The sequence below is a fragment of the Pimephales promelas genome, chromosome 11 (genome assembly GCF_988280905.1).
Source record: "Pimephales promelas chromosome 11, fPimPro1.hap1.1, whole genome shotgun sequence".
Taxonomy (NCBI): domain Eukaryota; kingdom Metazoa; phylum Chordata; class Actinopteri; order Cypriniformes; family Leuciscidae; genus Pimephales; species Pimephales promelas.
The window spans coordinates 203715-230000 of NC_142779.1; the positions used below are offsets into that span (position 1 = coordinate 203715).

General features: G+C 41.9%; 3 protein-coding genes across 7 annotated transcripts in view; 1 reads left to right on the top strand and 2 right to left on the bottom strand.

Annotated features, from left to right (window-relative positions):
* Nucleotides 1–646: 646 nt before the first annotated feature.
* lclat1 (lysocardiolipin acyltransferase 1) lies at nt 647–7032 on the bottom strand. Of its 2 annotated transcripts, none has more exons than XM_039648574.2 (6): nt 6831–7032; nt 5298–5469; nt 4950–5148; nt 4405–4551; nt 3033–3149; nt 647–2579 (listed from the first exon to the last, which is right to left on the bottom strand). In XM_039648574.2, the coding sequence occupies exons 2-6, from the start codon at nt 5466–5468 to the stop codon at nt 2077–2079; spliced, it is 1137 nt and encodes a 378-aa protein (XP_039504508.2). In that variant the 5' UTR covers nt 5469; nt 6831–7032; the 3' UTR covers nt 647–2076. The 2 variants fall into 2 exon arrangements, with proteins under 2 accessions (XP_039504508.2, XP_088972821.1); XM_089116695.1 differs by lacking the exon at nt 6831–7032 and adding an exon at nt 6692–6812.
* A 3906-nt stretch (nt 7033–10938) lies between these two features.
* On the bottom strand, nt 10939–16574 carry lbh (LBH regulator of WNT signaling pathway). The gene is made up of 3 exons (XM_039648582.2): nt 15970–16574; nt 12875–12966; nt 10939–11163 (listed from the first exon to the last, which is right to left on the bottom strand). The coding sequence occupies exons 2-3, from the start codon at nt 12950–12952 to the stop codon at nt 10939–10941; spliced, it is 303 nt and encodes a 100-aa protein (XP_039504516.2). The 5' UTR covers nt 12953–12966; nt 15970–16574.
* A 2527-nt stretch (nt 16575–19101) lies between these two features.
* The window catches only part of LOC120460670 (phosphofurin acidic cluster sorting protein 2), a 25434-nt gene continuing 18249 nt past the window's right edge, over nt 19102–26286 (top strand). For all 4 annotated transcript variants that reach the window (XM_089116702.1, XM_089116699.1, XM_089116700.1 and 1 more), the window contains exons 1-3: nt 19102–19375; nt 25076–25163; nt 25464–25553. In XM_089116702.1, the coding sequence (XP_088972828.1) occupies nt 19161–19375; nt 25076–25163; nt 25464–25553 (393 nt within the window). In that variant the 5' untranslated portion in view covers nt 19102–19160. The remainder of the gene's footprint in view (nt 19376–25075; nt 25164–25463; nt 25554–26286) is intronic.

Here is a 26286-nt window from a genome sequence, read left to right on the forward strand (position 1 = left end):
CACACACACACACACACACTGCAGCGCACGCACGATCCTAATGGTTTTCGATTACAGAAAGGACGCACATTTGATTAAAACTCTACTCAACCTTATTCAGATGAGCCCAACATCACCTGATCGCAGCAGAAAACTGAATTATAACAAAGACCAAAGGGACTTGTATTATAATGATCCCCGGAGCACAAACTGCGCATGCGCACACGCACGATCTCCGTCTGCATTGACAAGACCTATTTGTTGTCACGGCAACCCCACTTCACCTTCAAACATCAGAGTCACATGGCTCATTCATCATCCCGAATGAACGGAAAAAATAATATAGATATAATCATACTTGGTGCATATTTCTGACTCAAACACGCCGCATCTGAACATTCCTACAAACGCAAAAAAGTGCAATAAAATAAACACTTTTTTTGGATGTTTTCTTTCTACTGGTCTGAAAGAAGCAGAATTCAGCTAAAACTGGGAAGGGCATGAAAACACAATCTTCTTAAAGAGTGTCTCTCTATATATATTGTACGATAAGATATTTAGCTACATTTATATGATATATAAACTTCGGATGTTTTATACACAGACACACACACTACATGTTAGAGTGCTTCATATCTACATGTGCAGAACTGAACCGGACACAAGATTGAAAAGAAACACAGAACATTGATTTATTGGAGTATTGATTATAGATTACAGTGATTGAATATACCTGAGTGATAGTGAGGGTTGGACATGTGCATTAGGGACGTGTGTGTGTGTGTGAACTGATCACAGTGAGCTGGTCTTCCTCCATCACACACCAAGACACGAGGAGGAACACCAGAGGTCAAAGGTCAGGCCAATGGGACTCAGTTTTGGCCAGATATTCTGTAATCTAATGAATTGGTAAATCAGCGTTAAACCCTGATTTAAAAGCGGATTGTCTGAGAATCTTCACTTGGTTCGCGTGTAAGAGCCGAGAACACACTCCTGATGTTAACAACACTTAAACATTACTCTCCACGAGCACTCAAAGCTGATGATGTGCTACGGCTGTGATCCACTACTATAAAATAAATAAATAAGCTTTAAAAACAATAAGTTTTAAAAATACAATAGCTCTTAAAAATATGGCTGTAACTCGTGATTAACCTACAGAGGCACACATGACATAAGAACAAATATATACATCAACAATTAGTTCCCACCACTTACTAATACATCAACATGTTTTACTAATTTATTACCTCCATTAACGTGAAACCTTGATTACCTCGATTTACTTAAAACAAGGAAACAAACTATTATATTGTGTGCAAGATTTATTTAAAACGAAGGAGCGAATTATTATATTGTGTGTGCGATTTACTTAAAACGGGGGAACTAATTATATTGTTATTTATTTTAAACAAAGGACCGAATTATTATTATATTTTGTATGATTAGAGCGTGCACACGGTTTAGTTATACGAGGGAATGAATAATTCATGCGCACGAGGGAACGAATGATTATCGTGGCCGTGATATATATATATATATTTTTGTCCGCATGTCATGAGCGGGTCAGGACTGAGCTACTAAAACAGGAGGAAGCCAGCGAGACTGAGAGAGAGGAACAGGAGAGACGCTAACAGACGAGGCCTCAGCTCAGGTACGTATGGAAGCTTGTTTCTGCCACTGAATAAAAAATAACAACGATCATCACGATTTTTTTCCTCACAACTGCGCATTTATATCTTGCAACATTTTTTTTTTTTCAGAATTGCGTTTACATTTTGCAATTTTGACGTTGTCTCTCAATTCCGTCGTCTTGCTTTCACCACAGGATAAAGGTAATTGCGACTTTTTCTCACAAACTGCAAATCCCACAATTCTGAGTTTTCTTTTTCGGAGAGAAAAAGTTGTGATGACCTTTTTAACTCCACGGTGGAACAAGCTTCCACAGGCATGACATTCGGTCGCACAGTGATTAATGTAATTCGCCAGCGCTCGCATGATGCGTTTCTAATGAGTGCGATGAGTCCCTCATTAGGAGCTGCGCTTCATCCTCTCGCCAGCAGGAGGTGCTGTGGCCGTTCGCTCACACGCGTCTCCTCACTCCTCCTTCTCCTCCACTCCTCCACCCCGCGAGCTCCAGTAGCGGTGACACGCTAGCTCCATCAGCTCCACCCCCCCCGTGACCCTCAGCTGACCCAGGAAGAAGATCACCATGAGCAGGAAGTAGATGCGTAAGGGGGCCGAGAGCCACAGGCCGAGGCAGGAGGCGCCGATGAAGCCGGTCCAGAACACCAGCGACCAGGCTTTGATGAGGGACACCCTGAGCTGGCTCTTACAGGGCGGCACGCGGGCCTCGGGCTCGTCGAAGCGGCGCGGGTCGGCCCGGTAGAACTCCCTGAGCCGGTTCTCCTTCTCCCGCCAGCGCTCCTGACACCACAGCTGCAGATCCGGCGCACACCTGGGCAGAACCGACACGCCGTAGCGCCGCACGTGGAAGTGGATCTCCCGGGGAAACAGACCCAGAACCAGGTGCCGCTCCGTCTGAGGGATGTTCTGCGGATACGCCACCGTTATATCGTGGACCGCGTCCAGGTTATCTCCTGCCACGGGAAATAATCGAATCAGCGTTGTGTGTGTGTGGGACGCATTACAGGAACTTCATCACAGGAATTGCATTACTTTTTCAATTTAGAACAAAAATGTGCTTTTTCAAATACGTAACGCTGGTTACTGTTTCACATTTACTGACTGACAGCTCTCCTGTCCAGAAATAAACTAAGCAGGTGTGTGTGTGTGTGTGTGTGTACTCTACTGTTGTATGGATGGTACAGAATGTGTGTGAGACGTGCTGTTGGTTCAGATATCAGCTGGTTTGGTCTGGATCAGTTCATGATGGACACTGATGTTGGGGTAAAATGAGCCAAAGGCGATGATGAAAACAGCAAATCTATATTTGATCAAATCGTATGTTTCTACAGAACTCTGTTTTTGCAGTAGGGAAGCCCCCATATAATTATATTTAGAAAACGTGTGTATATATGATGACCTCTGACCTTTCCGCAGCGTGTCAACGATGAAGGTGAAGCCGGTGGTGCGAGGATGAAGAACGAACTCGTACTTCGGAAGACCGTTCTTCTCTGCAAACGCGTCACTCCGGGCTCGAGTGTTTTCTGCACGCAACAATGAAGAGCCGGAGCTGAAGCCACGATCACATGACCCGAGTTACACATCCTCTCTGTGCTGACATCATCATCCAGCGCTCAGCTACAGCATTATGGAGACCGACACACACACACACACACTGCAGAAGTGCCTTTCTTACTCAGTGTTTTTGTCTGGTTTCCAGTGTGAATAAGTGTTTGCCCCCATGCTAAAGTTGCCAAAAAAGAGGAATAAAAAATCATCTTTTGGATGTTGATCTTAATGCCTCAATTAGAAAAATGAGGAAAACTCCAACCTTTAAGGACACCAATTTTCTTTGTGAATGAATAGTGTATCATAAATAAATAAATGTTTTTTCCTTAAAATACAGGGTGCATAAGTCATTCCCCCCCTATGTTAAATTCCCATAGAGTCAGGCAGATTTTTATTTTTAAAAGCCAGTTATTTCATGGATCCAGGATAATATGCATCCTGATAAAGTTCCCTTGGCCTTTGGGATTAAAATATCCCCACATCATCATCACACACCTTCCACCACACCTGGAGATTGGCATGGGGTACTTTCCATAAGATCATCTTTCAATGCAAATCAAACCAGCTATTAGGCTAACTGAAGTAAAACCATGCCAATCTCTAGGTGTGGTGAAGGTGTGTGATGATGTGGGGATATTTTAATATATATAATATATATTACTGGCTTTTAAAAATAAAAATATGCCTGACTCTATGGGAATTTAACATAGGGGTGCCCCTATGTGCACCCTGTATTTTAAAGAAAAACATTTATTTATTTATGATACATTATTCATTCACAAAGAAAATTGGTGTCCTTAAAGGTTGGAGTTTTCCTCATTTTTCTAATTAAGGCATTAAGATCAACATCCAAAAGATGATTTTTTATTCCTCTTTTTAGGCAACTTTAGCATGGGGGCAAACACTTATTCACATCACTGTATCTAAAATTCTTAAATCAAGATGCATTTACTAGATGAGTAAAGTGACAAAATATATGAAGTGTTGTTTCCTGGGAAATGCTGAAGCTGCAGCTTAATTTCGCCTGTTTTAAGGAAAAACTCACTTAATTTTGATTTATTTCCCCAGAAAACAAGACATAATATCTTAAGGCATTTTACTTTTGGCATGTGTGTGTGTGTGTGTGTGTGTGTGTGTGTGTGGTACCGGTGAGGTCAGTGCTGCAGTGTGTGTGTGTGTGTGTGTGTGTGTGTGTGTGCGTGTGCGTGTGTGTGTGTGTGTGTGTGGTACCGGTGAGGTCGGTGCCTTCGGGGAACAGCAGGAGCTGCAGCGGCTCCTTGATGTGGCAGAAATACTGAAGCATGTTGGACATGTGTGTGCGATCTTCCTCCCAGCGGCGGTGGATGAAGATGAAGGAGGCCACTTGCATTGCCCAGCCTGCACACACACACACACACACACACACACACACACTCCCTCTATAGCAGCCTGAATCATAGACTGTATAACATATGTGTGTGTAGTGTGTGTGACATCACTCGTAGTGTTTCTGAAGCCCAAAGTGGGCGGAGCCGGCCGTCGCCATCTTGTTTTTGCATAATAAACTCCCGGATAAACGAACATGTGACCTGAGGGGGCGGGACGCTAACACACAGCAGACAAACGGCTAGTAGTAACATCAGCGGCAGTCCACCTGTCACTCAAGTGGCCACGCCCTTAATTATGCACAACTTTAAGGCGTAATCTAATTTAAACAGAAAGTCTGGCGGTGCGTCCCAATTGCTACACACTCTTTTCTGGCGTAGCGCGAGTGTGTGTGTGTGTGTGTGACTCACCGAAGCCGGGCACGGCCTTGAGCGCCGCCTTGAGGCAGACCTTCTCCAGACGCAGGAAACTGAAGCGCAGGAGACAACACCACAGGAACATCCAGTCCAGACGCGTGCGGTGGTTCATGATGATCACGCTGCGCTCGCCGGGAACGAAGCCGTCGCCCGTGATGACCACCTTCACCCCGAACACCAGCTCCAGCAGCGCCTGCACACACACACACACACACACAGGTGCCTTGAGTTGACTAAAAGAGTAAGACATATCGTGTCAAAAACCAGCCGATCAGATTTGGCTCTCCTTCTGACGCAGGAAGAGGATCTTATCATGATGTTCCGGCAGGGGCGGTGCCGTACCACGGGGAGCGTGAACCATGTGGCCACGATGCGGTCCGTGATCCAGCGGTACCAGGCCGGCGACACCAGCATGAGTGGCAGAACCGGACCCAGCAGGAACACACTCCCGAAGAAGCTGCCGAGGAACAGCATGAGGAGGAAACACAGGCCTCGGACGGACAGCGGCATCATCCTGCACACAGAACCATCACAGACTATCACCTGCGTCTGACAGAAGCCTCGCTAGCAGACGGTCACATGACTCTACACGAGTCCACCCCGCACGAGTACGCTTACAAACATGAACCTTTCTCTAGCCACCTTAAATCCGAAGTACGAAGTCTTTTGGGTTTTATAACCGCTGAATCTCCAGTGGACACGGATGAGTGTTGTTTGGATCGAAGTTGAATTATGTAAAAATATAATAATATGTAAAAAATATACTATGGAGGTCAATGAGACCAGAAACTGTCTGGGTACTGATATTCTTCTAAATATCAAAAAATTGGCTGAATACATTCGAAAACGGTTAAACCCAAATGTTTAACCCTGGGGGAGTGGTAAAATTATCCTGTTTCCAAAAAAAGTGGAGTATCCCTTTAAGGCAGGGTTAGGGATGGCGATATATCGGTCTTGGCCGGTATGCTCATTTTTTATGTTATCGTTATTAATATTTCCTTCGGCTGAGACGCTTCAGATGCGCACTGTTCAACATGATGTGTTTGAATCGCTAGAAATATGACTGAAATCACTTCAAAAAGGAAAGTACAGTTCAGACCCTGATATCGGTCGGTCTGTGCAAAGCAGTTCTCAAAAGGCACTAATGAATTTATGATCCATCGGCCAAAGCATCAGGAACACGGTCTAAACTGACGAGAAGAGCGGGATTTAAAGACATTAAAGAAGATTAACAGTAAAGATCCACGTGATCGGTGTTGTGTTTCTGCGGATCTGCTACTGGAACTCAGCGACAAATGTGTCTATAAATCTACAGATTAAATCATTATTATTGATAATACCCTAAACACATCTTCCTATTCAAGATGCTTTTAACCAAGAAATAAATAATGAAAAAATGCAGAATCATTCACAGGCATCCAATAACACTACACTTAATTATCAACTCATTAAAACAAGTGCACTTCTCTTAAGCATGACTTTATAATAGATATAATTATAAAGTGCACTTTTAAAAAGTGTACTTAAGTGTGTTAAGAAACAAGTGTAGTCGATTTACTTTCGTTGGTATTCTTTATATCACAGAGACCCAGAACAGGAGAATACTGGACAACATTAGAAACTAGTCTGGATCATCAGTGACGAATTATATGATTTATGGATATATGATATTCAGCCTGATTGCAGACACACACTCTGCAGTTTGTGTTTCAATGAAAACCCTCCAGAATACACACCCGACAACAGCAGAGCAAGGCTTATGAAGCTCACACTTGTTGATGAATGGATCATACACGAGTGACCATCATCTGTCTCGCGATCATTACAGCAGCAAAACAACTATCCGCGTCCAATATTCGTGTGTTATTTACTCACTTCAGCGCTTAACGTTTGCAGGAGTGACTGTGTTCGTAAATATCAGCCGTGGAGACATTCATCCCTTTCAGTAAAGCAGAGCACCCACAGTTCTTCAGGTCAGATCAGATCAAACACAGTAAACGCGATGTAAACTCGGTGTTTACAGTGACATCCGTGATTTCGCACGACCTCTGAACTTCCGCCTCTCCCGAGTGACGACACGCTGATCCTCTGGCCAATCACAGACTAGCTCCGCCCTCTCGCGCACCCGCCGAACACACAGCGCGAGTCCGTTTCAGCAGTGATTGTCCACTCTCGCTCTGTGTAATAAAAATAAATATGTTTTATAATTGTTATCCAGTTCTGTGACGTTAGAATAGCGCTATAATAGAATATATCTTACAGTTTTTCTCAATCGCTTTGGCTCAATTAAGCAAATCGCATATGGTGCACACGTCTGCAAAAGAGCTAGTCTACAATTTGCACAATGACTAAATGCACATTATTACAGCTTTACAGTTATAGTTCGCTTTTTCACAAATAAGGTGTATATTTTCAAAACTAGTAGATCAAAAATCCAAACTGATCACTCTTGTAACGCAAAACCTGATGTAATGCTTTCAGTCAGTTGCACATGTTTAATCATTGTTTCAAACAGAAGATTATTGTAATATCATATTTAATGAGAACATTTGGTTTAATCACCGAAACACAACAATATGATCTTCTTTCAGTTTAGTACTTTAACAATCTGTTCATCCAAAAGCAAACAATGCAAGATGCAGGTTTCAATTCGGCCTTAGACGTGCTGAGACGAATATGCTGTAAAACAGATTACAGTTTTCACATTAGGCAATACACTTAGCCTACATTACCCAACATGTACATAATCTATCATTTCCACAATATCCATCCTCAAGTGAAGGATGAATGAAGACATCCTCTACAATCATTTGGGCGAATTAGGTTTATTTTTCAGTTATAATTTTAACATGCTTTCAATTTCACTGAGAACCTGAATAAGATGTGCAGCACGCAGGAGCCACGACACCATCTTCACAGACAATGGGTAAACATTTATTAAAGGGTAACTAAACCCTAAACCAACCTTTTTTAGTTAATGATCTGTAAGAATGGGGCTTTATTAGTGCTGATCATTGATTAGAGTAACCTTTTTGACATTTGGGTATAAAGTGTTTTAATTCTACAATATGTGGTGTAAAAACGAGTGCTGCCCTCTTCAGGTTGAACGCTGGCTACTGCAGTTGAATTTTCCTATTGGATGTTTGCGGCTTGGCCGTTTACATAAAAACCATCTGGTTTTGTCAAAACCACTGCGAGTCAAGAGTGGGAATTACGAGTATATTAAAAACGATCAGGATAGAGTATTGTAGCATCTATTTAGCATAGCATTCATATAGTTATATTGATTATTTTGTGTAGCCTAGCTAGATAGACAGACAGACAGACAGATAGACAGATAGACAGACAGACAGACAGACAGACAGATAGATAGATAGATAGATAGATAGATAGATAGATAGATAGATAGATAGATAGATAGATAGATAGATAGATAGATAGATAGATAGATAGATATCTTAACCAATAAAGCCCTTTAGAGGCCAATCCTCACATCAGGATATCTCTCTGTGTGTGTGTGTGTGTGTGTGTGTGTGTGTGTGTGTGTGTGTGTGTGTGTGTGTGTGTGTGTGTGAGTGTGAGTGCGTGTATGTTAGAGAGAGAGTGTGAGAAAGGGTGTGTGTGTGTGTGTGTGTGTGTGTGTGTGTGTGTGTGTGTGTAAGACATGCTTCAGTGCCAGATTGTTTCCAATGGAAAGAATTTCAAGAATGGGACAAAACAGATATCAGTGACCTGGACAGTGACACACACACACACACACACACACACATTCTCTCTCTCTCTCTCTCTCTCTCTCTCTCTCTCTCTCTCTCTCTCTCTAACATAGTTAATTGTTATTAAGCAATAAGGCATAATATCTCTTTTTTAATTATAAGATGTCATGTCATAATTAATTATTAAACAGAATTATGCTTGTATCATATTTGTTATAGAAGTTCTTTATCGAAAAATATCGTAGAAGGTTTAAGAAATGTTCTCTCTAATAATAAGGGATAGTATGCTCCTATCTAAGCAACACTAAGAACGGGCGATGTCTATAGCCTCATTATATTCTTGCATATGAAACTAAGACATTAATGCTTGTTATAACGTAGGTCAAACGTCTTATATAATAAAGTGACATCTGGTTTGTAACCAGACAGTAAGGCCCTGTTTACACGAGAACGCTCGCGGGTGAACACGTGAAAATGTTTTATCGGATGTGGCTTTTGTTTACAGTACACTGCGACGGCGTTTTTGGGGCTAAAAGCACCCAGTGGAAATCCTAAAATCGCTCCACCATCACGTTCCCGGTAAAAACGCAAATATCTGCTAGTCAGCGAAGGCACAGGTCTGCTCACGGTGGCCACCTAGCGGCCTGGAGGGCACACTACAGCGAATTTCCCACACTTTTGCGTCACTATATGCACACAGATTCCCCCCATACATAAGCGATTACCCATAAAGTGAACTTTGAACCAATCGGATTGCTTGCATCCTCAGCAGGAACTCATCACTTCCTGGGATGGATTAGAACTACAAACAAGAATACAAAAACTACAAACATGGCAGATGTGCGAAACAGACGGTTAAGAGTGAATATCTAATCTGATGAAAAATATTGAAAGTTATCTGCATTTCATCTGCAACACCTTTGTAAACTTTTATAAATATACATTAACTATGAAATGCATCATTAAACACACGTGCAGGATTTTACACGTGAGAAGATGATTGACAGGCGATGCACAGCTCTCGGCCTGTCAGCGCAGGTCAGGTGTGTTTGAGATGCGCTGCTCGAGTTAGCTTGATAAATAACCCTCAGTAGTTCAGCAGAGAGAGCTGAGCTCAGGAGAGGAAGTGTGTGTGTGTGTGTGTGTGTGTGCTAGTTTAGAGGTGAGCTTGTGCAGACAGGAAGACATGTGCGGTTAGTGCAACTAAATACAGTTCACGTGCACATTCACAACACACACATGCACAGTCAAAACACACACAAGTACATTCACAACACACACATGCACATTCACAACACACGAACATTCACAGCCTCGGCACCTCTGGAACAATAACACATGTGGGCGGGGCTTGACTGTGTCTGTGGGGAGTTGATTGGATGGTCTCATGTGATCGACAGGTCATAGCCCCGCCCATGCTGCAAGAGGAACTGATCATGATTCAACATTATTAACACAATACTGATGTGCACCCATAAATCATTCAGAATAAACACTGCAATATTCCACGAGAAGGAACGGATCATGGGACTGTGAGAGTGTGAGAGAGACTCAGGAAACAGCGGCTTGGAAAGCTTAAATGTTTATTTACAGCCTCTGAGTCACAGAGAAAGTGGCGTACACAGAACAACAGAAACTCCCTGAGTCTTCACAGATGAAGAGGACAGACGTGATCTACTGTATATACACACACACGTGCGGACACGCGACGGGTCTACAGATCATCAGTACATGAGCAGACACAGGCTGAGGACGACACGCTAAACACATTCATTCATCAAGTATGTGTGTATATAGGCATATGACTACCATCAAATTAATTTTATTTAGTCATTTAATTTGCTTTCTTTTTCCTTTCCTCACGTTTATGCATTTGTGTGTTTACATGTCTTATGTATTCAATAGCACAGGTATGACTGCTACTCATAACATTCAGGAATGAAGGCAAAGTGAAGTCGTTTCATCATATCGCATTGCTGTTAATATTCGCAGTTTAACTAAAACTTAAAAAGAAAAAAAAAAGACTTCTTATCAATAACTGATCTGAGAATATTTACAGTAAATCTACATGACGTTATTGGCATACGCTGTTATTAGGAAGAAGATCTGTGTGTTATTCAGTGAAGCGCGTAAATGAGCAGGACAGACACCATCATCATCATCATCATCATCATCATCATCATCATCATCATCTCCTGACACACAAACAGTGTCAGCGATCGTCAGTTCTGTGTGTGTGTGTGTGTGTGTGTGGGGGGGGGGGGGTGTCTCTAATGTTGAGAGTTGTCCTCCTCTTCCTCTTCCTCCTCCTCCTCGTCCTCCTCCTCGGTCTCCAGGTTCTCCAGGATCTCCTCGGTCTCCAGGTTCTCCAGGATCTCCTCGGGCCAGCGCAGTTCTCCGCTCTCCACTTCTCCTTCTGTCGGCTCCACCACGATCGACGGCAGGCGGTCCTTCAGTTTACAGCAGCGCTCGAAGTCCGACGGGTCCGGGAAGATCTGACACACACACACACACACACACACACACAGAGAGAGAGAGAGAGAACAGGAGTTTGCCTTGTCCAAACACACACACTTGTGTTTTTTGCACTTGACCACTTGCATGCCGTATTTCCTCTATAAAGCGTAAAGACTGCGAGTGTGTGTGTAGAAGTTTAGATTCCTCGAGGCGTATAGTCTTGCAAAACATGCGACTGTTTACAGAGCTTTTCTTTATTATATTCAATACTGATATATTGAAATTTTCTTCTAGAATGATCATTTTTATCAAGCTTGTATATTTAAGTTCAGCACTGAACTTAAATATACAAGCTTGATAAAAATGGTCATTCTAGAAGAAAATTTCAAATGGTATTTAGAGGCTTTTGCATCTGAACTCTTCATATGGACAGATGCACTTTTATTTAAATCAGCCGTGGTTTACTGCTATTATAAAGAGCCAGGACATTTCTAATAGATCCGTGAGTGTGTTCGTCTGGATGTCAGATACACCTCGAGGGACAGTAAATCATGGGCTAATATTCATTTTTAGGTGAACTATCCCTACCTGTGGCGCTCCTAATTAAGGGATAAAACCAGGCCTTCACACAACATACTTAAAAATAAAATGTGCAAAACTATGTTTGTACGACCAATATATATATATATAATTTATATAATTATATATTATATAATTTAACTTACAGTGGAATGTTTTCCTCGACCTCTCGAGATTTCAAGGCACATGAGTTCCTGAACATAATGCATGATGGGATACGTGTAGCTCCGAAACGGTATTGGAGCGTGATTTTATTTTATTTTATTTGACCACTTAAATATAAAAATATGAAAAACAGTAAGAAACTGTTTCATACATTAAAATCAAATCCAAAAGTAGTCGGGGATAACACAATAAAGCCCGAAGAAGTGGCAACACATCACACATCAATCATTCACATACATTAACCAAATTCATACGTGTGTGTAGTGTATTGGAGATAGTGTGTAATTAGTGTATTACGGGAACCGTAAGTGTGTGTATTTGGACAAGCATCCCTCTTTCTTCCTGACGTCCAGAAGTCTCGTTTCGGCCGAGTTCTGCGTGTATTTTTAGCTCGCCATCATTCAGTGACATACATGGAAACCAATAACACCATCTGGGCAACACGCCAGTGGAAAGAACATTAGAACGTGCGCGTGTGTGTGTGTGTGTGTGTGTGTGTGTGTGTGTGTGTGTGTGCGAACGATGAGAAAGAAAAGGACAAACAGAGCCAGAGATGTGCTATAAGCAGATCCGGAGCATGAGACCCTCGTCTGAAAGTAAAACCCACGCCATCGCCACTGTTCGTATCGCAGAGAGTCGGATATGATAATGAGGGTTTGCTTTCTGACCAATCACAGCAGAGCAGCTCTCAGAGAGGCGGGGCTTAGAGAGACGAATCTTTGATTGAAGTGTTTCAGACAGTAATGATCGATCTACTTCATTAATAAACCATTAAATCAGAAAAAGCTGAATCTGGAAAACCAAACTGATTTGATAAAGTTGTGTGTGTGTGTGTGTCTGACATCTGAAAGTGCATGGTATCCTCAAACACGTCTTACTGCAGTGTGTGTGTGTGTGTGTGTGTGTGTGTGTGTCTGACATCTGAAAGTGCATGGTATCCTCAAACACGTCTTACTGCAGTGTGTGTGTGTGTGTGTGTGTGTGTGTGTGTGTGTCAGACGTTACCTGGAAGGTGAGCCGGTCTTTGCTGGGACTGAGCCTCATGTCGTCCATCGGTGTGGAGCTGATCATCACGTCAGTCATCGCGGCACGCTGAGCTGCGCACACACACACACACACACACACACACACACACACACAATATTATTGATCTGCCCTCATTGACAGCATTATATGAGAACTGATCTGAGCTGGATGATGATGACGTCACGGTTTTCTCCAGAGCTGCTATTTATATTTGCATGTATATATGAGATGTGAACTACATTAGCAGAGAACGAGCCGTCACTGAACTCTCTTCAGCTGGACTGACGATATCCTCTTTATTATACTACATTATTTTCCTGTTATCTCTGTAAAGCTGCTCTGAAACACTGTATTGTAAAAAGCGCTGTATAAATAAAGCCAACTTGACACACACACACACACACACACACCCTGCAGAATTAGTCTGAGATCAGGATCTAGAGCATCTGTGTGTACTTGCGCTGGACTCATTCTGTGTCTGCACTTATGAAACTACAGTAAAGCTTGCAGCCTCTCCTGCAAAAGGCATGTTTCTCACACACACACACACACACACACACACACACACACTCACACAACATCATACAGGAAGCTCTTCATGAGGCGTCCTGAAACTCCACCGCAGTGGAAACCCCCGAAACACAGCAGCTCTTCTGAGTCTGAACCCAAACACACACACACACACACTCCTCTGCTCAGAAACACTGAACACACACTGAGCGGGTCTCGGCTGTTTCCACTGAAGGTGAATGGAGAGCTCATCCAGCGCAGTGTACAGCAGGAGTCCAACGCTAAACATGATTGAGATCCGCCCCTCATTAAGCTCAACATCTGAAACACACACACACTGAACACACACACTGAACACACACACTGAACACACACACTGAACACACACATTGCATAACGGCTAATGCTAAAAACAATTGCCGTCAGCGGCTTTATCCATCAGGGACCGGATTATCCCCAAATCTCCCAGACAAAATCTAACTAAATGAAAATATCAACCTTTACCTCGCTTTACACACCTTTCGTTTCACTAATGACCAATCACACATCTGTGTGTGTGTGTGTGTGTGTGAGTGTGTGATTGGTAGGTTTATGGGTCTGGTTAGCATGTGTGTGTGTGTGTGTGTGTGTGTGTGTGTGAAGCTCACTGGTAATTTCCACTGGCTTCAGGTTAAAACGACAAAGGTCAGGGGTCAGAGGTCAACTGTACGAATCGAAAGGCCACTGCACGGTTCTGCTGTATAACCTCTGACCTCTCCGACAGCGGGTCACATGATGCGCTCAGGCTTCCCACTCATCGGATTTTCCACAGTCCCAAAAAACCAGTCCGCATTGATCTAGCGGCACCAGTGACACCAACACGACCCCTCTGGAGTCTCTACGGGTCACACCGCCCGAACCGTGGCGTCACATGACCGTGGCGAGATCACTGCGCTCCACACAACACTCTCAGAATGAGTGACCCGAACCAAACTAGAACACGTCGATCGCAGTACCGCCCGTGATCCACTCCGACCCTCCGTCGGAAATAAAACACTGATTATTATATATCTAATATATATATATATGAGCTCCGGCTGGACGACACGCTTCTGTTCGTCAGTTTCCACAGAAATATGAACACTGATAATAATCATAACTGTGTGTTGAGCATCAGATCCTCATATTAGAGTGATTTGTGAAGGATCATGTGACACTGAAGACTGGAGTAATGATGATAAATTCAGCTTTCCTGGATATTCACACAGAGAACAGATGATTTACATTAGACTAATATTTCAGTTTTACTGTATTTTTGCACACTCTCTGGTCTCATACCCGGTTCAGGTTCGTCAATCGTTCCAGTAACTTCAACATTCATCATCATATCTATATATCATTAAACGATCAATGTCAATATGGCACATTATTCACCTTTAATAGATCATGAATCAAACGTGTTCAGGTTCGGGGCAAGCGTTCATCACACCATCAATTTATGACACAATACTTCCATATTCAATCCTGTATTTCCGGTTTGCTCAGAAGATGAAGATGATGATATGATCATCGCCCACAGATACTGAACACCGTCAGCATCAGCAAATCCAGATCAGACACACTAGTGTCACACACAATTACACAATTACTGAAACTCAAATATTATCAGATCAATGAAATATTCTAACGGTTAAGATGAGTGTTGATTAAAGACATCAGTGACTTCAGTCATTAGCTCTGTGCATTTGATCCTGTTTTAGTTGTCTAATCGTTTAATTAGTTTAAATATGGGAAAAAAATGTTTTGTGTTTCATCAAAATGATTAGTGGATGTGATTAATATTATTATAAGATTATGTGGCTATTTGCTGATGAACATATTCAACTGAAGCGGACATGAGTGATCCTGAAAAACCTCAAAGGTTGAACATTCACTAATATTGATGATGCCAAAATAATGAATAGTTTAAATGGATGATTAATCATCTAATGCTGACGAGTAGACATGCGTTATCACGAGTGCGGATCATAGATTCACATAGAAAACAAACATTATAATAATATCTGAGGTTTTGAACTGAAACATTAAACATCTCACCAGATTAACCCCTAAAACGCCAGAGACGAAACCCATTACCCAGAGTGCATCTGTTCGTAATCACCGAACCGACGTCACTTTAACATACATTCTAAATCATTACATCTTAAAGACATCTTCCAAACGTCTATTTGACATCTGACAGGAAACGTAGACGTATTGCAGATGAGCAAACACTAAAACTGCGCCTTCCAGATGAAAACACACACATCAAACAGACATCTCAGTGATGTGTGCTATCAGGGCACTGTCCCTTTAAAATAAATAAATAAATAAAATAAAAAATGATGAAGATGATGTAAACGCGACCTTTGATAAACTGAAGGATGAAGATTCTCAGATTTAATATGAGCTGAGGATGATGAAAACATCTCTAACTCTGAGTATGAAACACTACAGTAGACAGGAACACACACACACACACACACACACACACACCTGTCAAACTACACAACAACACATCAGTCTGAGGTAATGAGGGATCTTACCTGTGACAGAATCGCGAGCTCATTAGAGACACGCGTTTAGTCCAGAACTCAACAGAACACGAGCGTCAGACGCGCGTTTAGTCCAGAACTCTATAGAACACGAGCGTCAGACACGCGTTTAGTCCAGAACTCTATAGAACACGAGCGTCAGACACGCGTTTAGTCCAGAACTCAACAGAACACGGGCGTCAGACACGCGTTTAGTCCAGAACTCAACAGAACACGGGCGTCAGACACGCGTTTAGTCCAGAACTCAACAGAACACGAGCGTCAGACACGCGTTTAGTCCAGAACTCAACAGAACACGAGCGTCAGACACGCGTTTAGTCCAGAACTCTATAGAACACGGGCGTCAGACACGCGTTTAGTCCAGAACTCAACAGAACACGAGCGTCAGACACGCGTTTAGTCCAGAACTCAACAGAACACGAGCGTCAGACACGCGTTTAGTCCAGAACTCTATAGAACACGAGCGTCAGACACGCGTTTAGTCCAGAACTCAACAGAACACGAGCGTCAGACACGCGTTTAGTCCAGAACTCAACAGAACACGAGCGTCAGACACGCGTTTCACTGGCGGCTCGATCATCGTCTCCCGCATCAGCGGCTACTCGCGACTTTTAATGGAGGAGGCGTGGCTGTAGTCGATGTAGCCACGCCCACAAAGGAACTCAGTGAGGATCGAGGATCGATCTACGTAAAGAAAAATAGCGCGCTTTGTGTCCAAATAAATACCGCTGCTTTTGAAGAAAGAAATATTAAATAAATAAGTAATCCAGTATCTATAGGCTAATTAATTTCCATCCTGCTTTTTAGTTTAACGATTTACTCCAAACAAATGACACAAGATCAGGGTTCATACAGTACAAATTCATTAAAAAATGCAATTAGAGTTAAATGACAAGAACGAAACGTCCCAGTTTGCGTTAAGCGGTGACGTCAGCGAGTGCGTTCGGCACGCAGAGGCAGCAGACATGCGCAGACAGCATGCGTTTTTAATATAGAACATATTCCCAAATAAAGTTAATCAGAATTTTTCTTTTTACATTTAAACGCTATAGTACTGTTTAAAAGCATGTCCTTGTATGTAATAAAATAATTTGTTTCTTTTCCATCCCAAAATATATCAATATACCAATTCCCCCTGGCTGCACAACTACATGTACTTGCCATTTTCCAACACATTAGGACTCAAATAATATAATGTCATGTTTTCCAAAGAGTCTTGTTTCTTTTATTTTCCTTTTGATGTTTTTTGTCCATCATTTTACTGTTACTTTCCCTCAGTCTCTGTATACTGTCAGAGAAAAACTAACATAGCTTTTTAAAAGTGAAATTTGAAATGAGTTGTATTTTATTTAAAAACAATTTAGTATTTTATTGTTTTGTTTAACTACGTTTTAAAACATGAAAAACTCATAGACAGAAAGGAAAAACTGTTTTAAATGTTTTTATGTTTGGATTGATCAGTTATTCATAAATCATCTTCTCGTAAGTGTCATTAGCGCCACCTATCGGCTTTCAGGTGAAAATGGGTTTATTGTTATTTGTCTCCAACATATACAAAAACTCATTTATGAGCAGATGTGAGTATATGCTGGTCTAACTGTTTGAAACAATGCATCTTAAATTCCTAATGTTAAACTTTGATTTAAAAAAATCAATTGTTGTAAAATTTGTATTGTTCTACAGTCATTGTAAGAAGTGTGTTGACCTTTACAGTTTCCCCACGTGTTCAGAACTCGTCATAGAGTCTGCGTTACCAACTCGAACCTCGAACAGTTAATCTCACCTCCAGACCTCACTCAGACCATCACAACAATTCATGTCTCAATATAAGCTCATCATAACACTGAACACTCATTCAGAAAACACGTCACTCATATCACATGTCACTCATAATAAAATAAAACACTGACAACAGGAGCATTGCATGAATCCTGAACTTATACTGTACAACATCGTATTTTATAATGAAATACTGATTTGTGTAAAAAAAAATCATTCAAACTTCTATATCTTTATATATATAGTAAGTAAGTAAGTACATTTATTTGTCCTCGTGAGGAAATTTGTTTGCATAGCAATCAAGTAGGCCTAGGCATTTCAACACACATCATACGAGACATACATCATACACACACACAAAAAAAAAAAAAAGAAAAGAAAAAAATACAAAGACACATACTAATACACCTAACCCATATTTCCACATACCCTGCACTATTAACTACCTATATAGTAATTTACTTGCTAAAAACAAAAATTGGGGGAAACACTCATGAAGCAATAATTACAAAACATAACCAAAAGCAATTTTATTGTAAATATTTTGCAAAGCTTTAATATTTCAATTTAATTCTTGCAGAAATGTATCAGTTTTGAACGCAGTGTTAGGAAACCGCGGATACAGTGCCGACAGATGAACACCCGTGACTGAGATCCCTGCAGCTGTGACACACACTCTCCACTAGATGGAGACACAGGCAAGGGAAGGAGTCGTTACTTTACAGAGTTTACAACGGACACAGAAAAAAGAGACAGAATTGCTGCTTTATTAGTAACATGAAATAGCTGTCAGTGATCATCAACAAATCCAAACTGACAAACATACATGGCCTTTGGTTCCAAGTGTGCAAAAATAAACTAGTGTGCAAAAACTTGTCCTCTTCCTTGTCCAAATAGTCCTCATTCTCACTCATCTAGTCCTCTTCCTGGTCCAACTATTCTTTTCCCTAGTCTAACTCGTCCACTCCAACTTGCCAACTTCCCAACTTCCCTGGTCCAACTAGTCTTCTTTCTGGTCTAACTAGTCCTCTACCTGGTCCAACGAGTCCCCTTTCTGGTCTAACTAGTCCTCTATCTGGTCCAGCTAGTGGTCTAACTAGTCCTCTCCCAGGTTCAACTATTCTTGTAGCTTATTGTTACCATTATTATTATTATTGTAAATAATAACAATAATTTGATACTATAATTACAGTATTATTGTGTGTATTGAGGTCCGATGACGATGCGCGCCCCCTGTAGGCCAGACTGCGCACGCGCGTGTGTAGAAGCTCCACCCAGACATTCATGTGCCCCGGTGAATCAGACAGAGTCCCGTTCAGAGTCAGAGAGAGAGAGAGTGAGGGACTCAGAGCCTCGGAGAGAGAGAGAGAGAGAGAGAGAGAGCAGTGAGTGCTTGAACAGGGATGATGGCGGCAGCGCTGGAGAGAGGGGGGCTTCGGGCCGCTTTCATGAACCCGGCCAGCGGTGGAGGAGGAGCGGCTCTCCCTGCAGCGGCTCCGGGGGCTCCAGTGCCCGGCCCGGGGCTCTCAGGGTCCGGGCTCTCCGGGGCCATGCCCGTGTCCATGAACCTGTTCGCCACCTGGGACATCGACCGCTCCTCTCCGAGCTGCGTGCCCCGGTACGAGCTGTGTGTGTGTGTGTGTGTGTGTGTGTGTGTGTGTGTGTGTGTGTGTGTGTGTGTGTGAGAGAGAGAGAGCTGTTTGTTTGTTTACTGATGTCCTGCATCTCTGCTGGTGCTGTCACTGATGTGAGTGAAGTTTGACAGTATGACGTCATGTTGTAACGGGGTTATTGGTAATATGTGATTTGTCAGAGTGATTTACAGTGATTTTAACACATGGCACTGGAGATCAAATTCCTGTAATATTTATCTGATAGTCAAATCGTCATTCTGTCATCCTTTACTCGCCCTCATATGGAATCCCATGTTTTGCTAAATCTTAATTATGACATAAAAAGTCAAAATTATGAGATATGGTCGAAATTGTAAAAAGTCCTAATTATGAGATTAAAAGTAGTTGAAATGACTTTTTATGGCATAATTCATTTTTCAAGTTTTTTGCCAAAATGTCGATTTGTGTCATAATTAAGATTTTCCAACGCATGATTATATTCTGATGTGGCAGAAAATTAATCTTCCACACTCATGTTTTTCAAACCTGTGAAACACAAAAGATTTGAATCAAACTCAATGGGGTCCAAAATGTGTTTTGCTCCAGAAATCTTGTGTTGTGTCCCACAGAACACACACAGTCGTGCAGGTCTGACAGTGAGTGTGTGTTTTCTGTGAACTACTGTAGAGAAGGTCACGGTTTATCAGCTTCGGTCAGCGTTGTGTTGTGTGTTTGTGCACATCTGTGTGTGTTTGTGTGCATTTGTCTTGTTGTTAATTCCTGAATGATTTCCTGAATGGTTGACAAAGCGCAGGCAGTGTGAGACTCCCATCACTCTCTCTCTCTCTCTCTCTCTGTATGTGTGTGTGTGTGTGTGTGTGTGTTTGCTCAGAAACACTGATGGATTATAAAGACTGAGCAGAGACTGACTGAGCTCCAGATGTGCAGCTCCATTACTCAGAGCTGACCCAGATGTGTCTCTGAGCAGACTAATCCGTGTGTGTGTGTGTGTGTGTGTGTGCACACACTCAATATTTAGTCATATTAAGAACTGAATTGATCTGAATAATGACACTATAGTTTGCATCATTGATTGTGTTATTTTCAGTTCATGCATTCTCTGGGAGTCGAACCCGTGTCCGTGGCGTTGCGAGCTTGAGGAATAGCAGTGTGTCGCAGACAGACATATACTTTTGCCAACAGTTTTGTGACAACTGGCTTAACATGCTCATGGAGTTTAATGACACCCGTTCCTGATCCGCAGGGATTAATATGGAGTTGCTCCACCCTTTGCTGCTGTAACAGCTCCAGCGAAGGGTTCTGGGAATGTTTGACCGTTCTTCTAGTTCATGCATTAGTGAGGTCCGGCACTGATGTCGAAGCTCTCAGTCTCCGCTCTAACTCATCCCACAGCTGTTCTGTCGGTTCGAGGTCAGAGGTCAGACTCTGTGTGTTTATGGACCTGCTTTGGCACTGGAGCAGTCATGCTGAAAAACACAAATTCGGGAGCACCGTAACCCCCCCTCCACCAAACAACCCCAACCTCGTCCATCAGATCGCCAGACAAAGAAGAATGATTGTAAATTGAATTGTGTGTAGAAGTGTCTGCTTTGTCCACAGAGTGTGTGTTGTGTGCGGTACGCGAGCGGCTAATCTGATGCAGTGCTGTAAACACACCCGCCGTGAGCTGCTTGTAAACGGCAGACACAGTTAAGCCGGTGTAACTCCTCGTGTCAGCGACTCTAACTGTGACTGACCGCCGGTGGAGGAGCCAGTACCTGTGTGTGTGTGTGTGTGTGTGTGTGTGTGTGAGTTTCCCATCCGTTCAGGAATCACACAGTTTATTTTGGCTTGTTTTAATCTGAAGCGTGTTCCTGCTGGAGAATGTTTATGAGATTGTGGCGTCGGAAGTGTTTGGATGCGTCTCTCTCTCTCTCTCTCTCTCTCTCTCTCTCTCAGTTTTCTCTCTCTGTAAATCGTTTATCATTTGTTTTCAGCTGTTTTAGGCTAAAGCCGTTGTTTATCAAATTGGAGTGGTGTCTGACCCTGGGGGAAGTAGTTTATATCCCTGTGATTTTTAATATATGGGCATAAATACAGGAATTTTATTTGGGCAAGCTAAAATGGTTATTTGGTTGTCACGAAAAGAAAAAATTGAATGATGATGAATCAACCGAAGGGGTTCAGTTTAGCGATTACAAGCTGGTTAATGACTGATGTGAAAACGGATGTTTTCAGATGTAAATGGGACATAAACACATGTTTCATGTTTGAAGTTTAATTGTAAAGGAAAGAAACAGGGAAAAAGAGGGAAAATCTGTATATTTATTATTATTTATTTATTTATTTATTTCGAAACGGGTGTTTACTTTTCTAAGATTACACGCCTTGAGACTCTGTTTTTTAAATCTATTGCACGCTCCTTCTAGCTGCTTTTTAAAAAAGCAAAATCTCAATAAAAAAATAAAATCTCTCTCTCTCTCTCAAAATTGCTTTATTGGCATGACTGTACATCATACAATATTGCCAAAGCTTGGAATACATAGAATAATTATAAAGACATCAAAATGGTAAAATAATATAGCATTTTAAATTGATTGTACAAATTAACAGTGTAAAATAAATAAAATAGAAAAGTTTATGAACATTTAAAAATTCTTTAGAAAAACAATGTGTATGAGTGTCTCTCTCTCTCTCTCTCTCTCTCTCTCCTGTGCTCGTTGTTCCAGCTAGCCATTAATGTCAAGGACAAACATGTCCGCTCAGAGCAGATCTTGCGAGCAGTGCAGCGACGTCTCGTTCACTCAGTGACATTGAAGTCGACATAAAACAGTCGTTTCTCCTCTATTGTTCCGTATATCCGCTTCTGGAACAAGAACAAGTGTGGGCGGGGCTTGATTGTGTCTGTGGGGAGTTGATTGGATGGTTGTGGTTTGCTATTGGCTGATCTCATGTGAGTGACAGGTTATAGCCCCGCCCACATCATCAGAGAAGAGATGCTGATCATGATTCAACATTATTAACACAATAATGATGTGCACCCATAAATCATTCAGAATAAACACTGCAATATTCCACAAGAATGATCAAGAACTGCTGGTTTAGATTTGATGATGATGATGATGATGGAAGAGTTCACTCTCACAGATGTTGTGTTTATCAGTCTTTCACTGATTTAAAGCCAAACGGCGCGTGTCCTTCAGAGAACATCTATGGATCTTTGTCTTGTTTTAATGACACTGAAGCGAAACAAGAGCAGTTTCTTCTCGCTGAGCTCGGACTTTCTCTTCTTTTATTGATTGTTTTGCATTCGCTTTTTCTTCTTCTTCGTCTTTTTTCTGTTGACAGAAATCTCCTGACAGCACAGAAACACGGTTTACTTTCTCCTCTTTCACACTCGCTCCATGTTTCACTGTTGTCGTGAGGTGAGCAGTAGCAGTGTTGAGGATCTGTCCCGATGCTCATCTGTGTGACCACCTCAGATGGTTTCTGTTTGACATTACTTTCTGAAAGTTACAGGATATTTTCATGCTATAACCAACAATCACATTTAAAGGGGGCATATCACGCCCCTTTTCAACAGAATATAGTATAATATAAATAATAATACAAGTAATATTAATCTATGGTGTCTCTGTCAAATTTCAGCTCAAAATACCAGATCATTTATTAATAATATTATTGCCCCTTTTTGGGTGTGAGAAAAAACATGCCATTTTTGCGTGTGTCCCTTTAAATGCAAATGAGCTTTAGCCCCACCTCCATTCAGAAGAGGGCGGAGCCTTTACTCAAGCTCGGCAATAACACCACAGGCCGATCTCAGTGATCCAGGATATTACACGAGTGTCCGCAGTTCCTGAGACCGTGTTTATAGGACGGCGGTGACATCTTCAGGTCAATAGTGTGTGTGTGTGTGTGTGTGTTTGTAGCTTCTCACTCGTCCTGAATGTTTCTTCTTGGCACATGTTTTCTCCCATCATGCTCTCGGTCCGCTGTGAGTGAGTCCAAAAATATTCACGAGAAGCTTTTAAACAAGCAGCGGCTTTAGCAGCTCTCAATAATGCAGGAGAAGAGCAGAGGATAATGGACCCGAACAAGAACAACGGCTGACGCTGAGAGAGAGACAGACTGAGAGTGTGTGTGTGTGTGTGTGTGAGAGAGAGAGAGAGAGACACTAACACGTCCCTGGGCTAGAGGTCCAGTGGCACCGTAAACCGGCTCAATCTCCTCCATCTCAGATAGGGGTATTACTTTATTTTTTATTCTAAACTGTTATTCTTATTTATTTTGAATATTTAATGATGTAATGCTCCGCCCCAAATATACACCATTGGTCAGCCAGACAGATAAACTCCGCCCCAAACACACACCATTGGTCAGCCAGACAGATAAACTCCGCCCCAAACACACACCATTGGTCAGCCAGACAGATAAACTCCGCCCCAAACACACACCATTGGTCAGCCCGTTATTTTACAAGTTTGAGGATCATTAATGTACAGTTATCAGACAGTTATTTCATGACTCTATAAATCACGGAGTCCAGACGTCAACTGTTGTTGCGGACATCAAGTTTATGGACCTGAATGGCTTTTCTGAGGTGGAATGTGACTTTTTTGTGCCGTTATTGTCCTCCAGCTGTTTGATTGACGGCTGAAACTCTGATTTATGGATTATGAGACTGTAGTTCTGTATCTTCATCATTCCTTCTGATCTTCAGTTTTGCTGCTGTAACTAGTATTAAAGAGGAAGAGATGAGCGGTTCTTCTGTCACACACACACACACACACACACACACACTTACTGACTGCATTTAACTTACTGATGAAACTGACAGGATTTGAAAGCTGACACTTTGTTTCATATCAAAAGTATCAAAGCACAAATATTACTGTGATTATTGGATGGCAGGAGCGATGAATAATGTTCGGTGTTGATCACACATGAACACAGCGCAGAATAAAAGATCGATTCAAGAATCCTCACAGAGGACATTACAGCGAACGTCTGATAATGCATTCATTATTATTGCCATCCCAGCATTGATGACGACGACGACGCTGATGATGATGATGATGATGTAGTTTTAGTGTGGCAGTGATTTTCATTTCTCAGAAAGTGGGTCAGAGAGACACACACACACACAGAGACACACACACACACACACACAGAGAGAGACACACACACACACACACAGACAGACAGAGAGAGAGAGACAGACAGCTTTGTGGATGTTGACATATCTGGAAATGGTTTTGTGTGGAATGAGCTCTGGGTGGAGAGAGACGGATTCCCTGTGTGTGTGTGTGTGTGTGTGTGTGTGTGTGTGTGTGTGTGTGTGTGTGTTCTGTAACTCAGAGCAGCTGTGATGCAGGAAGAGGAAATGCCTGAGAGTCTCATTTCACCCGTGCTGGATCTCATCACAGAAACACACTGAACACACCCATCACACACACACACACACACACACACACACACACACACACACGCACACACACACACACACACACACACACACACACACACACTACATAGAGAGAAGACATGTTGAAGTGTTGAATGTTTACCATGTTTAATGATACATGTCTCAGTGTAAAAACTTTCATCAAAAAATTCATCAATTATGAAATGGGGTCAAATCAGCGAGTGAACGTAGTTTTCTCTCTGTGTGTGTGTGTGTGTGTGTGTGTGTGTGTGTGTGTCAGGCTCTGCAGTCTGACGCTGAAGAAGCTGATGGTGCTGAAGGAGCTGGACAAGGATCTGAACTCGGTGCTCATCGCTGTGAAGATCCAGGTGAGAGTCGGACATCAGACGCTTCGCTCCTCTGTTCTTATAAAACACAATCATTTATATGATGTCAGTTTTAAAAAATAATCATTTGAGGACAAATGTAATATGGTGAATGTTTAACATTATATTTATGTTTATGCTTCTATCCAGAAATACAAGTAATTCATCCTAAAGAGGCAATAAACATGACAAGTGCCAATAATGCGAAGTTTCAGACGTCATTCACAATTCCATGTGAAGTGTGTGTGTGTGTGTGTGTGTGCGCGTGTGTGTGTGTGTGTGTGTGTGTGTGTGTGTGTGCAGGGCTCCAAACGAGTGCTGCGATCGAACGAGTACGCGGTTCCTCCCAGCGGCCTGATGGAGACGCAGCTGGAGCTCAGCTTCTCTCTGCAGGTACACACACACACACACACACACACACACACGACCGCTCGGCACAAGCCCAAATCTACACACGTTTACAAAACGAAAGAAAAGAAAAACATTTAAACCTGTAAATCCAGCAGCTCTTTTAGAATTAGCAGGGCCATGTTTCTACTTAATTCTGTTCTTTTAACATGAACTGAAGACTGGAAACCACATGACCAAACACTGAGGCAAATACTGACACACACACACACAAGTACACTATACTGCATTTACACTGCTAAAATAATGCAATTTACAACATAAGATATAACGTAACAAACATAATGTACATAACGGATAACAAAAGCCTATCAAGAAAGAAAATACAATTAAAAGCCATCAAATCTGAAGTGTTACACAGGGAATTCTGGGAATGTCCATTAAGGGGGCTTTGGTAACACTTTACAATAAGGTTCGTTAGTTAACATTAGTTAACTACATTAGTTAATATGAACTAATAATGAATAGCACATATACAGCATTTGTTAACCTTTGTTAATGTTATTTTCAACATTTACTAATACTTGATTACAATCTTGTTAACATTAGTTAATGCACCGTGAACTAACATGAACAAACAATGAACAAATGCAGTAACAAATGTATTGCTCATGGTTAGTGCATGTTAGTAAATACATTAACTAATGTTAACTAATGAACCTTATTGTAAAGTGTTACCAGGGCTTTTTACTGTAAATTACAAGATGATTTGTTATTT